Below are 14,703 nucleotides of genomic sequence, written 5' to 3'. Positions count from 1 at the left end.
GTGCTACAAATCACCGTGATGGTCTCGGGGCCGAGTGCTTCAAAGTACATCAAGGTGATATAGTAAGCTCAGGCCATCCAGCGCAGAGAGAGCACCTAGGCGCAGATCAACACTAGAGTTTGGTCCTTTTTGTTCCTAGAACTGATTCGCCTTGATCGCGGCATCCATTGTGTCGAGTTTCTTCGTCCCCTCCTACCTTGAGCACAGCATCTATTGTGTCGAATTGCTTGTCCTCTCTCGCATTGAGCGCCGCGTGAACCGGTTAACTCTGCGGTAAGTGACAGGAGGGCAAATGTGTAGTCTACTTCTCACTTGTCTCTACCATCTTTGCGTTTGGGACGGCCAACGGGGCTGCGTCCCCAGTAATGAAACGCTGTAAGGTGCTTTCCCATGGCTCGAACCAGGAAGCTTGCCAGCAGGTAGCCAGTAGTTTCAGAGGTGATTCATCCTGCCTCCAACACGCATGTAGTTTGCTCGAAGTCTTGCACAGTTCGTGTGACGACCTCAGGAAATGAGCCCTCCACAGATCAGCTCTGAATTCCCACCCCTTCATGTTCGCGTCCGAATCGACAAGGACTGGCTGCTCGGCCATTCCCTCTTCTCTTCGACTTCCATCTTTGCAATCTGCTTGCCTGGAATGACAATGAGGCCCACGAATCGCGACGTCATGTCCACCCTGCTCGCCTGCCCGGTAGCCTTCAATTTCTCAACAGCCGCCTGTTCGGCCGTTTTGGATGGCATTCTGTACTCGAATGAATTTGAAAGGATGACATTGCTTTCATTGTCGGTGCATCGAAAAACTCCCGAAAACAGTCGCCCGTCCAGGACAGTGATGTTGAAAGTCTTTCCCAGTAAGGATTCCAGAAACTGTGTAGCCTCGGCCTCTTCCATATCGGAGAGAAGCAAAACTGATTAAAAGGGACCCCAAAGACCGCCCTTTAGTAGCGTGATGTAAGATGTACCATCCTCGCGGACGAACTGGGGCCAGAGGTAAACATTTCTGAGAAGGTACCTAGGTAGGTAGTGAGACAGATCGTGTCTGTGGGAACTCGGAAGGAAGATGCTCAGCCTTGCAGTCAGGCTTGGCAACGAGGCTGGACAGCCAAGAGACGCCTCTCAACTGTCTCTCAGTTTAGAATCAGCTTCATGGACTTGAACAACAACGCTTTTGACGAGCTCATGTAGTAGTGACCATATGACCTAAATGAGCAGACGCCATGCTCTTCTTCACCCTAGGTTGAATGATGAAAGGACCGTGTATCCGCCAACTGAAGCGTCGTTTCTTTTCGTCTCCTAACCTAAGCGTCGCTACTCGGTCTTCGCTACACGCTTTCCAACGTCTCTCCGGTTTGATCTGCTCTGTTCAATATTGTCCTACTCTCTTATTCGTCTTCCTTTTCGGCGCATATTGACCTTGCATGATCCTTGAAACTCTCAAAGAACATAGACCCTCTCCCATCACGCGAAAGTATGGGTGCAAGGTCGAAAGCTAATCGACATGCCGTGTCAAGAGCGTCTACAGACGATTCCGTCACTACGATGGCCACGGATTCGTCGTTTTACGAATCTTGCTCATCCGGGACTTGGGATACTGAGGCCAATTCGGATTCCGGAGAGGACAATCGACGCGTCGATGATAACGACTTCCCTAATACAGCACAGAGGCTTAATCCCCGGTTGAAACTGACGTTCAACAACCGAGGAAAAGAGACCCAACAAAGACCTAGGCTTCTATTCCGGGCTTTCGAGCCTGAACACGGATTACGAGCTCGCTGCTTTCAAGGTCTATCTCCGTTGGCACCTCTTCCGGCGCCATCCACGTACGACCATAACAAATTCAAAGACTCAGCTTACCGACATCTAATTCAAGACAAAACATTTTCGTCCCCGTTCTTGTCATTCACTGAAAATCCACACAGGGCACTAGGAGCCCACCTAGCTAAAAGTCCAGAACGCCGCTCATTAGCAATTCTTGACCACAACATACTCGAAGAGGAGTATAGGAAAGCATACGGAACAGATACTGGGATTTGGCTTGTACCTGAATTGGTCAAAGAATATGATTTTAACGACTTGAGGAAGGTTGACCACGATCCGAGTCTACATAATGTTGTGAAAAGACAAAGGCCATACACGGGGATTGGCGAGGTATGTATTCCAACATTGTAACATCAACTATTAACCAAATACAGTTCCTTATCTGGGGCTCCGTGCTTTGTGATCCCGTCGCTGTGCTAAGCTACGAGGAAGCACTTCAGGTATTCGAAGTGCTCGACAAACTGAAAAAGTCCAAGGCAGTTGTGAGCTACTCCTCTGGTGTGATTGTCGGCCAAGTATAAACCAGGTCCAACCTTACTACTGGTTTAAACTAACCACTACAGTGTCTAAAAGGTATCCCACAGATGTACAAAGCGGTCGTGGCACGGAAACTTGTTCGTGCCTTCGAGATTAAAGGGTATGGAAAAGCTCGCGACAACATTCACCTTGAAGAATTTATGGAAGGAGTTGAAACCGTCTCACCAGATCCTAGCGATTACGGTCCCATTTCCAACGAACTTGACTTATCTCAAGTACGTACAGAAACAGTCAAGATTCTTGGGTCGACTCGAAACACGAAGATGAAACAAAGTACGGTTGAGGCACCAGAGATAACTTCATTTGACGGAGTAGAGATTTCTCAATCTCAACAACACATCTCGCAAGTGGTCGACTCTGGACATGATGTTTTCAGAAGAGAGTTAGAGATATGGGCGGCGGTCCCGACGCCAACTCCACCACCTCACAATATGGAGCAGGCGCCCATACCTCGACAGAACCCAACAGTTTGTCAGCCAGAGAAGGCCTCATCCTCAGCAAATGTGATCGACTTGACGTTGGAGGATATCCACCAAAGCCATACATCAGAAAAGGTCGCACTATCTAAAGATACCAACAAAGTCAATAGGAACAAACTTTCCCAGAGATACGCAGTCACGAGAACGAGAAGAACGACCTTGAACTCCTCTATCAAAAACGTCGACAGGCAGAAATTCGGCTCTCACAGAATCAATTCTCCTTCCCTGTCCGAGGACGATGATGAAGTTCAAGTTATCGCAGAACGGAAATATTATACTCGACGCCGGCTGATCCGCAGAACGACGAGGACGGAGAAAAGCAAAACAGTTATCACGATTCGGAGCCGGAGTGTGAGCGAGGGTATCGTCTTCAATCAGCGACGATGAGGCGCAAAACTCAGCTCACCAAGCAACGTGAGCATGTTACGGTTATTGCCAAATCTCGCCCATCAGCCAAAGTGTGCTCAGTGAACCATCTCTTCTCTAGCAGTGAACAGACAGACATTTCCTGGACTCGGCGGGAAGGGCGTGGGCGTAGGCATCAGAAATAAGGACAGGTCTGGGAGGAAGGACAAGATCGACATCTTGGTCGACATTCTTGGGCTGCTCGAGAATTCGCTGTTGACTTGAGGCTGTGAAGATGTGAGTGGAAAGTCTAGCTAAAGAAACACACCTTGAACAGCCTGCTCAGAAAGAGGATCAAACACTTGTTTAGGCAGGCCATATGTGCGTAACCGATACGTAAGCCATACCTAGTCAAGGAACCATTGTTGTTGACATCAAATGAATTTGCTGTGTTGGAATGTTTGCTCAGTGAAGTGCCTTGAGTGCTCAGCCCTAGCCTGCGCCTGTGCCTGCGCCTGCGCCCTGACTTTTCAGCTGTTCGCTTCAGCGCGGTCGATCGCATGCCGAGCCCTGAGCCTGTAAAGCCTGCTAACCCGTCTCGGCTTGGCTCCTTTGGCAACAGGAACTTAGCAAAGACGATGCTCTGCAGGTTGGAAGTGCAGGCACTGCAGTCGACCAAGTCAACCTCAAATCTCCCAATACACGGCTTTTAAATCTCTCCTTGCTCGCTGGACAGCAATCATCGGCTTCAACCCTCCATTTGCCAAGTGTTTTAAGGCCTCTGCCGTTCTCAAACGCCGCAATTCCCAAACTGCGGTTTCTGGCAAACCGGCCCCCTTCCGACCGCTTGCCCACTGACGCGTAGAAAACTTGCAATCTACATCACGGCCGACATATCCCTGCGCTTGATGGTCTACAAACTCTCATAATCCTCACCATCAACCGAGGAGGGCGGATGCGAAGATGATCGCGCGGTTGGCGTTTTAATCAAGGAGATGTCGCGCCCACAGGGCTCTCACTCTCACTCCAAGTTCGCTGATTTCTTCCCGACCGCTCCCAGCGTCCAGCAACGGAAATCTTCCAAACTGCTTGATCTCGACCGATCCCGGCTGCGCCGTCCTGACGATCGCGCAGAAGATGCCAACGCGAAAGAGAATTCTGCTCGACACTCGCTGAACTCATCATCTACCACATACCACCCACGTTTACCCGCTAAACAGGACAACTTGGCCAAGACTCCTGCCGTCACTGTGATTCCGGAAGAGAGTGACCAGTACGCGGGCGACCTTCTCAATGGTGTCGGCTCAGCAAGTTCGTCTAGTACCGCTTCATCGGTCTTTAGTGCTCCCGTCGCAGGCGCCGCCATGCCAGGCGCAAGTCATGTCAATTTCACCACTCTTACCCCTCTCACAAACTCCGACTCTCCTCCAAATGGTAAAATCATGAGCCCGACCGCTGATTCTGGCTCTCACTCTATGATGGCTAGCAGCAATAATGTGTCCACCCTCCATCAAGGTTCGATGACACCCCTTCACACGCCGCCGACCCATCGAAGATCCGCGCGCGATGCCAACGCCGAAGTCAAAGGGACCAGGTGCACCTATGATCCCGAACTTGACAAGAATCTGAACTCAAAGGACAAACGCAAGCTGAAAGCGCAGTTTGAGGATTTCGGAGGGAAGCCCCAAGACAACTTCCAACCTCCCGATCCGCGATTGGCCATTCCGCACTACACAAAGGGCGTCGTGGGAAAAGGAAAAGCAAAATTCCGTCCTGCACCTTACAATCTCAAGTCATGGGTGCCTGATGTTGCGACTGCGGTTGCGCCGCCACCTCCGACCACCGTTGTCGTGACCGGTTTCGACCCCATGACCCCACTGTCACAGATCAGCGCATTGTTTTCCAGCTTTGGCGAGATCGAGGACTTGGACAATAAAACTGATCCGGTCACTGGCCGGTTCCTCGGTATCTGCAGCATCGCCTACCAAGACTGCGCTTCCTTTCAAGGCGGGGGACCGATCTCCGCAGTCCTCGCGGCCAAAACAGCATACCTTGAGGGCAAGCGCGGTCAAAGGATAGGCCTGAAGACTGTGCAGGTGGCCATTGACCGAGATGGATCGGTCACGGACAAGTTGATGGAAAAGGCGATCGCGCTGCATCGGAAAGAGAGTGGGTTCACAAACCAGTCACGCATACAACCATCCCCATCTCCCTCAACACCCACCGCAGTCCAGTCGCCTGGATTTGCAAAGTCTACCGGTCCGCCGCCGACCGCTCCAAAGGGTCCGTCCGGCAAGCCCCCTTCACGGCCGCAGTCTACATTCCAAGCTCCATTCGGACTCCCAGTCAAGCCCGAAAGACCAACCAAGCCCGTCGCCACCACCGCCTCCTCCCTTGTCGAGACCACGCCAATCGCTGAGACATTGAAAGTACCTTATATCTTCATTGCACATTGTTACGTACCAGTTATGAGCACTACGATCCCGCATTTAAAGAAGAGGTTAAGGATGTACGATTGGCGGGAAGTCCGCTGCGACGAGACAGGATACTTTATCACGTTCGAGCAGTCGAGGAACGGGCAGATGGAGGCCAAGAAGGTGTTTCACGGCTGCCATATGCAGCCGCTGTTTACCTATGTGATGAACTTGGAATTACACCTCAATGGGAATCACAAGGCAGTCAGCGCAGCAGACACTATACCTACGTCGACGGGGCCTGTCGATTTTGTTTATTCGAGGCAAGCTTATAGGCTGAGGAAAGAGCACGATCTCGACCTGGAGGAAGAAAAGCGGCAGCGTGCGAGAGATTTGGATCCTTCCAGGGCGGTTGTGCAGCTTGTCATACAGGAGCTTCGGGATAAGCTGCTGGAAGACGTCAAATCTCGTATTGCTGCGCCCGTCCTCTACGACTATCTTGATCCGAGCAGACATGCAGAAAGGCGACGGATTCTGGGTGTGAGTGATCCCGAAGGGACTCGGAGACATGGGTATGCCGATGAAGGCTCTCAGACGCCAGACTCGCGCCTAGGCACTGGGCGACGCCCGCTTGGGAGCAAAAACCTCAATATCCTTTCCCTGCCGAAAATTGGCAAGAGGCCTGGCACAGATAGGGGCATGGTTGGTTTCCGCGATGAGAGGAGGAAAGCCCCAACAACGAGACACAATGTCAGGCCATTGTTCCACCAACTGGCCCAGTTCCATACCGACGACGATTCCGACGACGAGCGACGAACATCGGTCACTCGTGATACTGAAGATCCGGAGAGCCGTCCACCTAGCCGGATGAGTATGACCTCTATCTCCGATGACGACGATGAACTTCTGCGCAAGGTAACGAAACGCCGCCTGCATGCTCGAGAGGAATCCGAGATGGGGGACAGTGTGGTCAAGGATGAGTTCGACGCGAGCAAGCAAACTGCGGAAGATCTCATCATCGCTAAACTTGAAAGGAACATTTACGAGATGTCTCCGTCATCGCGGAAACGAAAGAGGTTGGTGAAAGAATTAGAGGCTCGTAAACGTCAAAAAGCAGATGACGAATTGTTTGGCATCGGTCAAAATGACTTCGATCGCGAGGGTTCGGAGGATATCAAAGTCGAAACTCCTATTGAAGCGACGCCTGACGTTGACTCGGACGCTGCCAAGGTCAAGAAGCCGAAGCCCAAGAAGAAAACCAAGAAACAGATTCGGGAGGAGCAAGAAGCACTCCGACGGGCGCAAGCAGAAGCCGAGGCAGCTGAAGTGGTGGACAACGTTCTGGAATACGCAGAGGAAGAAGAGGCTCTTGCTGAAGCGGCTGAATGGAGACCAGAAGTGGAATGGGGTGTCTCAGCGGTGGAGCCTTTGCCAACCGTCGATGACGACGAGGATATCATCCCTGATCTGCGAGGATGGCAAGCAAGTCTGTTTGACGAAGAAGACCTTGAATACTTGTCATCGGCAGTGAAGTTGAAAAAAGCCATGGACATTGGCGATCCGATGGCATGGGCCTGGAAACAAGAGCGCATTCGAAATCTCAAACCCGGAACCCAGCCGGGAGCTCTTAGGACGGAACCTCCCATCGACGGATATTATGTGCCCAACCCCTCTGGCTCGGCAAGGACGGAACCTGTACGAAGAATCCTCGAATCCGAGAAGTCAAAGTATCTGCCTCATCGCATAAAGGTGCAGAAGGCGAGGGAAAAGAGAGAGGCCGAGGCTAAGAAGGATCCTAGCAAGCAAGTCGTGGAACTGCCCAAAGCTTCGTCCCGCGGCAAGCGTGCCGACGACCGACGCACCGTCAAAGACTTGGATAGACAACGGGAGATGCTACAGGGTATGGGCGAGGACGCCGATGTTCTGCGGTTCAATCAACTTCAGAAACGGAAGAAACCCGTCAAATTCGCCAGATCTGCCATTCATAACTGGGGTTTGTATTCTCTGGAACGGATACAAGCGAGCGAGATGATCATCGAGTATGTGGGAGAGAAGATTCGACAAGAAATCGCCGACTTGAGAGAGATCAAGTATACCGAGAGCGGCATTGGCAGCAGCTACCTCTTCCGAATCGACGAAGGGACAGTCGTGGATGCGACCAAAAAGGGTGGTATCGCAAGATTTATCAACCACAGTTGTTCGCCGAACTGTACTGCCAAGATCATCAGGGTGGGCGGCACGAAACGGATCGTCATCTATGCTCTGAGAGATATCGAGAAAGGTAAATAATGCCCGTGTTCGAATTGGATGTGCGAAAGCTGACATTTTGTTTCCAGATGAAGAACTGACGTACGACTATAAATTCGAGCGTGAGCTCGGCAGCGACGACCGTATCCCGTGTCTCTGTGGCTCGGCGGTCTGCAAAGGTTTCCTTAACTAATACTCCAGCATCTCCAATGGCAAAGGGGTCTTCAATTGCGTGGCGGATCTGGCGGGCACATCCTTCGTTCGATGTTATAAGAGCATTTGAAAATATGGAAGAGCATTTGGGTCCGGCGTTCTCTTCCATACGGCATGATGAAGGGACGGATATCTGACAAAAGTCACGGCACAGCATGGGTCAATGGAAAGGCTGGGCCGCGTTTCTATCTTTGCATTGAGACAATCAGCGAGGGCGGTGCGATATTGTGGGGAGTGGCTGTGAGGAGTTCGTCAGGATCATCGTAATCCTATTTCAACAAGGCAGGGGAATGAGGGGTCGCAGGGGAGTGGCGGACAGAAACGAAACCGTTGAACTCGAACTTGAGTGAGGAGGGCATTACAGAAAGGGACGACGCTGTGAATGAATCGAGTTGAGAGATTTCTCTCCGTTTTTTTGTGTACTTATGTCATGTCAACCTCCTGCTCGACAAGCGCAGCAACCGCACGCTGCGCACAGCGCCAAGGGTCTGGTCACTCTGGTACGCGATGAAGATGGACGTCTAGGTAATCGGTACATAGGGTAGTGGCTAATGTGCTTTGCCTCCATAGACGGCATATTCAGAAAACTGGCTGCTCTCCGTTCCTTTCAACCGTTTCTTCCCACGAGAGAGATTGGCATCTGCTTGTGAGTGGTCCCCATTTCGCCTTGGAATCCGACAGGCCTTGCATAGCGCAATCATGTCCTTCTCGGACGGCTGTTTCAGGCTTGTTGGTGATAGAGGTTGCTTCTTCGCTCCCGCAATCACCAGACATGGCTTGACAGTTCGAATTTTCCACCCTTGGCCCCCGACCCCAGCATGCGGTGCTTGGGAGTTGTCTTGATCAGTTAATGACCTCTTCTGCTTCTGAGCAATACAGAAATCACTTCCATGCTCTTCCCTTGCGTCTCTTTCTGAGCAAGCCTGCAGTGGTCCCCTACCTAGGTAGGTTGCAACCTCGCATTTCTAGTTGCTCAAGCAGTCAACCATACGTATCCCGGCAATTGAGGGTGGAGGCTGCTCTCTGGAGGGTGGAAGGTATGACAGATGCCGCCGGGGTTTCTGTCTTTTGGACAAACGCAATTCGTCTCGTATGTCTGTCTGTTTGTCTCGTCACACTAGATGCGCGGGCAGCAGGAAATTGCCGACGCCTTCTTTGATGGGGTATTCAAAGCCGCAGTTCCCACAGACCAGTTTCCCCTCCGACACTCCGGTCTCGAGGAGGAGGGTGTGTAGTTTCTTCAGAACGTCCTCGTCCATCTCTCTCCTCGCCTCCTTTTGAGCAGAACCCCCTTGTTGTTCCTGGTCTGGCTTGTCATCTACACCTTCGACGTCCATCTCGTGGTCAGCTTCCACGTCTACGTCGTCAAATTCCGCAGGATTCTTCTCGGGCACCATCGCCTGCAATCCCAGCTCGGTCGCTGTGACGGTCAACGCCTCCCAGTTCACGCGCGGCAGGATATTCTGTATGAACAGCGGGTTGAACTCGATTTCGGTGCGTTCCAGCACGGCGTCCTTGAAGTGCAGGGGGAACGAGGCGGAGGAGGATTTGCACGCCTTGACGGCGCAGGTCAGGAAGTTCGTGGTGAGGAGTTTCATTTTTTGGTGCGGGCTCGGTGGATTGGGACCGAGAGAGGGAGAGGAAAAGTAGAGTAGGACTTGGTGATGTAGAAAAAAGTCTCCATTGCGCCAAGCCAAGGCCTCGTTGGGACAGAGATCTCAGATCCTAGTATTATATGTTCTCGGCAACAATGTCGCTATGGGTAGAGAATTCTCAAGGCTCACTTTCAGCATCTTGGTACAAGTTGGACCAGTGTTGCTGTCTGTACGCTTGTTCTACACTATTCTACGCGTTGTGGCCGCTCTGATCGTTCACCTCTTGAATTGTCCCACTCCATCTATCTGACAATTCACTCGAGAAATTCTAGCATCGTTGTATTCACTCGAGGGAAACAAGCATTGTACATTCCTCTTGTCACTATATATGTGATCCAGGGCGGAGAGGAGAAAAAAATATGTCCGGCACGCAGGTGACTTCGCATCCACCAACGGGAATCCGAAAACTCCCATCTCGAACGAAAAGCCTTATAAAGTGCCTCTATGGAGAAAACTCGGTCTAGTACGCCAATATGACCTACCACTCCATTGATGGATGAAGGAATTGGCGGTTGATTATGCGTTCATTTTGTAATTTCATGAAGTGTGAAGAGAAAAAGAGAAGGAGGGTCGGTAAAACCGTGGGCAAGTTCTGGTTTTTGATATCTGGGGTGCCGGAGCCGGAGAATCTCGTTTGCCGGAGCCAGTCCCCTTTGAGCCTGGCGCAGTATCTGGCCTTGGCATCGACGCGAGCTGGAGTTTTTTTCGTCTTCGCTCCTTGCGATCTTTTGCAAGCGATGAAGTCTCCGTCTTCAAAGAATGCTGTTGCCGTCTCGCAGCAGCTCAATGAGCCCAGTTGGCGGCCTGGTGTCTGATTCCCTCTTCTGCTGCGCAAGGCACATTCTCTCCCAGTTTCATGATGAGAATCTCTCCCTCGTGGCCTTTGTGTCTGGCAGAACCATACCCAGCCTCAAAATATAGCACTGGAAAGCAACCACACTCGGAAGCATCTTGACCTCTTCTCTCCCATGATCAAGACGTGGATCCAGGGGACACTCCAAAATCCCCAATCATCGCAAGTGGAAGACCAAAATCTGGGCTTTTAGCAGGGCCCTGTCTACTCCACCCTGCTTCTTCTGGTCTTGGTGAGGAGGCAGGACTATTTTCATGACAGACAATCTTGCAATAATCTTGTGTGCTGTATGGCTGACCCAATGCGTTTCTCGATGGCTTTCTTAGAAGCTGAGATTTCTCTCTGGGAGTGATGCAACAAACAAGCCTCCTTGAACGTCGCTAACCACTCAGTCAAGCCGTGCAAGGACAGTGAGGACGCACGATGGGTTATCATCCGCGAGTACTTTTTGAAGTTCTTGGACGAGGCTGGCTGGAAAGCAATGGTCTCACATGCAAGCGCCACCCAACAAGGAAGGCACACGCCCTTGCTACAAACCATGATGACTTCGCCTGATGCAGATATTGTCTTTTCTAACGACACTCCTCCAATACACATTTCAATCCGGTCAATCCGTTTGGCAGCATTTGACATCTCATCTCGCTCCTTTCTCCCCCGTCTCTACTTCCTCGCTTTCCTCCATTTTGTTCGATACCCCTCTCACAGTTTACTCACTTTCCTCTGACCTACTCTTCAATCCATTCTCACATCACATCTAACTCCTCCAGTCTCCCTCCATTCAAACCACATCTCTTCCCTTTCTGGCCTCTTATCCTTGAGAGTTCTCTCTTCCTAGCCGACTCTTCTTTGGCAGTTGTATCAGGCTTGACTTCCGCTCCTACCTCCTCGCTTCTTATTCATTTCTCTAAGCTTTGACATCTGTACAATATCAGCTTCTTGACTGTGTTTTGGCTTTGTTCCTATCTGACTCCTGTCCTTTCCTTGCGTTCCTTATCTCTTTCTACCGTTGGGACGGCCTCTCCTTCCGAAACGGTCTTTTTCATTTTGACCAGCTTCAAGCCCACACACTGACGCTGGGTTCGGATTCCCTGGCTCTCGTCTATACGGTTGTTCCTTACTTGACTCTTCAGTGACTCTATATGCTTCTTTCTTCAAAGAACCGACATCTTGATCATGCAGAGGAAGCAAGATTGGACAAGGTATAATCAATACCTCCGAAAGCCCTACTTCTACTGGGACAAGGACGGCCTGGACTTGTGCTGCTGCATCAACGAGCCTCTAGGTCACTCACTTTACAGCCGACCGGAATTAGAAAGACCGATGAAGACATTGAAGGAGCTTACTGCCGACGGACCAAGACATCCCTTCAGATTGGTAATCTATAAAGGAGTCTCAGTGGGGGACGACTGGATGTGGAAACTCTCTCACCATCGCGTGAATATGGGAGATGTGTCTGCTTGCACTCAAGGAATCACACGATATCTCTTTCGGTTCTGGCATGACGAGAGCGCGGGCGGAAATACAGAGGGTTGTTTCAAGAGTGAACGTGAAAAGCAAGGTATGTGTGCCGACCTGGAGCTCATGGGCGAACAAGACATCCAGGAGAGTCTGATCCGACATTTAAGAAACACAAAAGGACACTTCCAAAGTCCCTGGGTCTCTCTCGCGACATCTCCGCTTTGGGTCTTCTCGCAGGCTCTCGCCGTTATGGAGCAAGGATGCCAGAATCTGAGACTTGCCATCATCGACACGTGGAGCCTCCGTGAGGGTACTTATCTTTTCCACAGCGAAGCATTGCTCAGGGCCTACAATGTCGTTAAAAGCCTGCCTTTCCTCAACATGGGCGAGCCAGAGGTGTTGGTATGGAAAGAAATCCGCGCTCCGATGACGGTTGTGCGTCTAGACGAATTTTTGCCCAGTGTGTTGGAGAGGGGATACCTCAAGCCAGGCTACCTAAAACTGCAACCCTTCCATTACAAGCAGTTAAACTCGGGATTCACAAAGAAGCATAGCGCTAAGAGGAAGACAGCGGGCCCGGAGACAGACAACAACAAACACGGCGGCAAGAGGAAGAGAGCGGGTGCCGAGACAGACGACAAGAAACAAAGGAGCCGCCCACGAAGACCATACGAGATCAGAAAGAAGATATGTCCAAACCAGACCACCTCTGAGGCGTTTCTGGATATAAGGCTCGAACAGCAAGCTCCATGGAGGTTTCCGAGGAGACACTGCGCTGGCAGAATGTCCCAAGGGGAGCAGCCCGGCCGGAAAACTGGGTGTTTCCGTGTCCCGATGGCAGCATATCAGCTCGACGAATACGTGGAGTTCCTGAAGAGAGAAGTCCCGGCAGTAGAATTTCAATTCCCAATGCTGATTGCTCTACTCTCGACTCGCACCAGGGAGCTGGAATACGACTCTATCCTCGACGCAATCCAAGAATCGGGCAGTAAGTGGACATCCTCCTCATCCCCCTCATCATCTTCTTCAATCCAAAATGTCCTGTCAAGCTAATGGTGTGATCCAGGCGATGTTCCAATGTTCCAGGCTCATAAACAGTGCATTGTCTCGGATAGTAGTGCTTCGCAAAGCCTGCCCGAGTTGGCCTCCTTTGAGAGACTATTCCGAGACGCAAGTGTCAGGCTGGGGATCCCGGTCGTCAAGAGTCCTGGCGTGCGGAATTTCTGGCCCTTAGAATCTCCGCACACCGAGATTCCACCAATTGATAAGGAGTTCAGTGAGTTGGCCCTGGACGTCGTCCAAGGTCGGGAGAAGCAACATATGAGACTCAAAGAAGAGGAAGTCGGACGAGAAGAAGCCCGACAAAAGGAAGCTGAAAAGGACAATATCATGCGGTGCAGGAGGCAGGAGGCAGAGGAGAGGCGCAAGACCCTAGAGTCTGGGCTGCTGTCACAAGGGCTCGAAGGGCGAGTCAATTGCTTGCACAAACACTCGATCTGGAACGATCCTGGTATTGCAGGCCTTTTTTCTGCCCCAGCACGAAAGCAGACACCTGTCACCACCCCACCCATCGACCATAAGGATCCCCGTCGCGACGAGACCACAATCTTGCCTAGTATAACGACTATCGACGCTAATGCCGGCGAAGACACGTGTATACTGACGACAATCATGGAGGAAGACTCGCACATCAAGCTCGCATGAACGAGCAGTAATCCCACAAAACTTCTGTGCTAACAAACAATCTGTTTTAATTTTGGTCTGGACGAGCGGCGCCAATCAGCCCAGTCTTCAGGTCACCCATGTGCTTTTGTGACAATAAATGTGCTGGGAAATAGGAATTCAACGGGGTGCTGATGGAGAAACTGAGCTGGAATTGGACTGGGGCTCTACCATTCATTGCTCTGACCTGGCCCATGAACCGGGTTGCGACAAGGCTGATGTATGATGGGTGGACTGGACTAGGCGGTCAACGGTGGTGCCGTTGCTGTTGCTGTTGAATCTTCCTTTTTCTTTCCAGAAAAGTACAAAGGATCGGTTCTAATTTCTTTGAGCGGGCGGTGGGGGGTTTGGTTGGGCTCTTTGATGCTTTGGGTATTTGACGAGGAGGGATCCCGTTCAGATTTTGGGGGGGCCTTCCGATGGAGGATTCACAACGACAATTGAGACTGAATTTCGGGTGACCAACAGTCAGGGAAAATGGTTGGAGCTAGAATCAATGGATTTTTCTTGCTCTCTCTATGCTTCTCTCTCATACTTGTGCCGTGGGCTTCTCTATCCTTACCATCCCTCCTTCACCCTTTCTTTTCTTTCTTTCTTTCTTTCTTTCTCTATCCTCCTCCCTTCCTTTTCCAGCCTTACTCCTCCGATGTTACAACATCTCTACGGCCGCAAGGGGTGGTCAATGCGGAAAGAGGGCCTCGTCTCGCTACCTACGAAAAGGGCACCGCCTGTGATTGCCACTCTTGTCTCCCCTCATCTAAGCAACATAGCCAGGCTACCTCGATATCATACCTAGCTAACGTCTGTCTATCGTATGAATACAAAATAGTCAGGGGTGGGCCATTGTTTAACCTTAAGCAATGGGTATTATTTTACGTCAAACATCCCCCCCGCTCTGAGTAGGGCGGTGGGAGGATCCGAAATGGGTTCCTGCAAGAAATGAGTGGGTGGAAATGGAATGC

The 14,703-nt window shown here is 51.2% G+C and overlaps 5 protein-coding genes across 5 annotated transcripts; 3 read left to right on the top strand and 2 right to left on the bottom strand.

The window, feature by feature from the left end:
• Positions 1-549: 549 nt before the first annotated feature.
• On the bottom strand, positions 550-891 carry Z520_08330 (uncharacterized protein; the record flags this gene model as incomplete). Its single annotated transcript, XM_016778827.1, has 1 exon — positions 550-891. One exon carries the CDS (start codon positions 889-891, stop codon positions 550-552), a length of 342 nt encoding a protein of 113 aa, XP_016630198.1.
• Positions 892-1,539: 648 nt separating this feature from the next.
• On the top strand, positions 1,540-3,221 carry Z520_08329 (uncharacterized protein; the record flags this gene model as incomplete). The annotated part of the gene is made up of 3 exons (XM_016778826.1): positions 1,540-2,148; positions 2,193-2,333; positions 2,382-3,221. The coding sequence occupies 3 exons, from the start codon at positions 1,540-1,542 to the stop codon at positions 3,219-3,221; spliced, it is 1,590 nt and encodes a 529-aa protein (XP_016630197.1).
• A 953-nt stretch (positions 3,222-4,174) lies between these two features.
• Positions 4,175-8,033, top strand: Z520_08328 (uncharacterized protein; the record flags this gene model as incomplete). Its single annotated transcript, XM_016778825.1, has 2 exons — positions 4,175-7,874; positions 7,930-8,033. The coding sequence occupies 2 exons, from the start codon at positions 4,175-4,177 to the stop codon at positions 8,031-8,033; spliced, it is 3,804 nt and encodes a 1,267-aa protein (XP_016630196.1).
• A 1,132-nt stretch (positions 8,034-9,165) lies between these two features.
• On the bottom strand, positions 9,166-9,651 carry Z520_08327 (uncharacterized protein; the record flags this gene model as incomplete). The annotated part of the gene is made up of 1 exon (XM_016778824.1): positions 9,166-9,651. The coding sequence occupies one exon, from the start codon at positions 9,649-9,651 to the stop codon at positions 9,166-9,168; it is 486 nt and encodes a 161-aa protein (XP_016630195.1).
• Positions 9,652-11,734: 2,083 nt separating this feature from the next.
• Z520_08326 (uncharacterized protein) lies at positions 11,735-13,723 on the top strand (the record flags this gene model as incomplete). Its single annotated transcript, XM_016778823.1, has 2 exons — positions 11,735-13,007; positions 13,086-13,723. 2 exons carry the CDS (start codon positions 11,735-11,737, stop codon positions 13,721-13,723), a joined length of 1,911 nt encoding a protein of 636 aa, XP_016630194.1.
• Positions 13,724-14,703: the final 980 nt, after the last annotated feature.

Source organism: Fonsecaea multimorphosa, assembly GCF_000836435.1.
Source record: "Fonsecaea multimorphosa CBS 102226 unplaced genomic scaffold supercont1.18, whole genome shotgun sequence".
NCBI lineage: Eukaryota > Fungi > Ascomycota > Eurotiomycetes > Chaetothyriales > Herpotrichiellaceae > Fonsecaea > Fonsecaea multimorphosa.
This window is presented reverse-complemented; position numbering and strand designations above follow the sequence as displayed.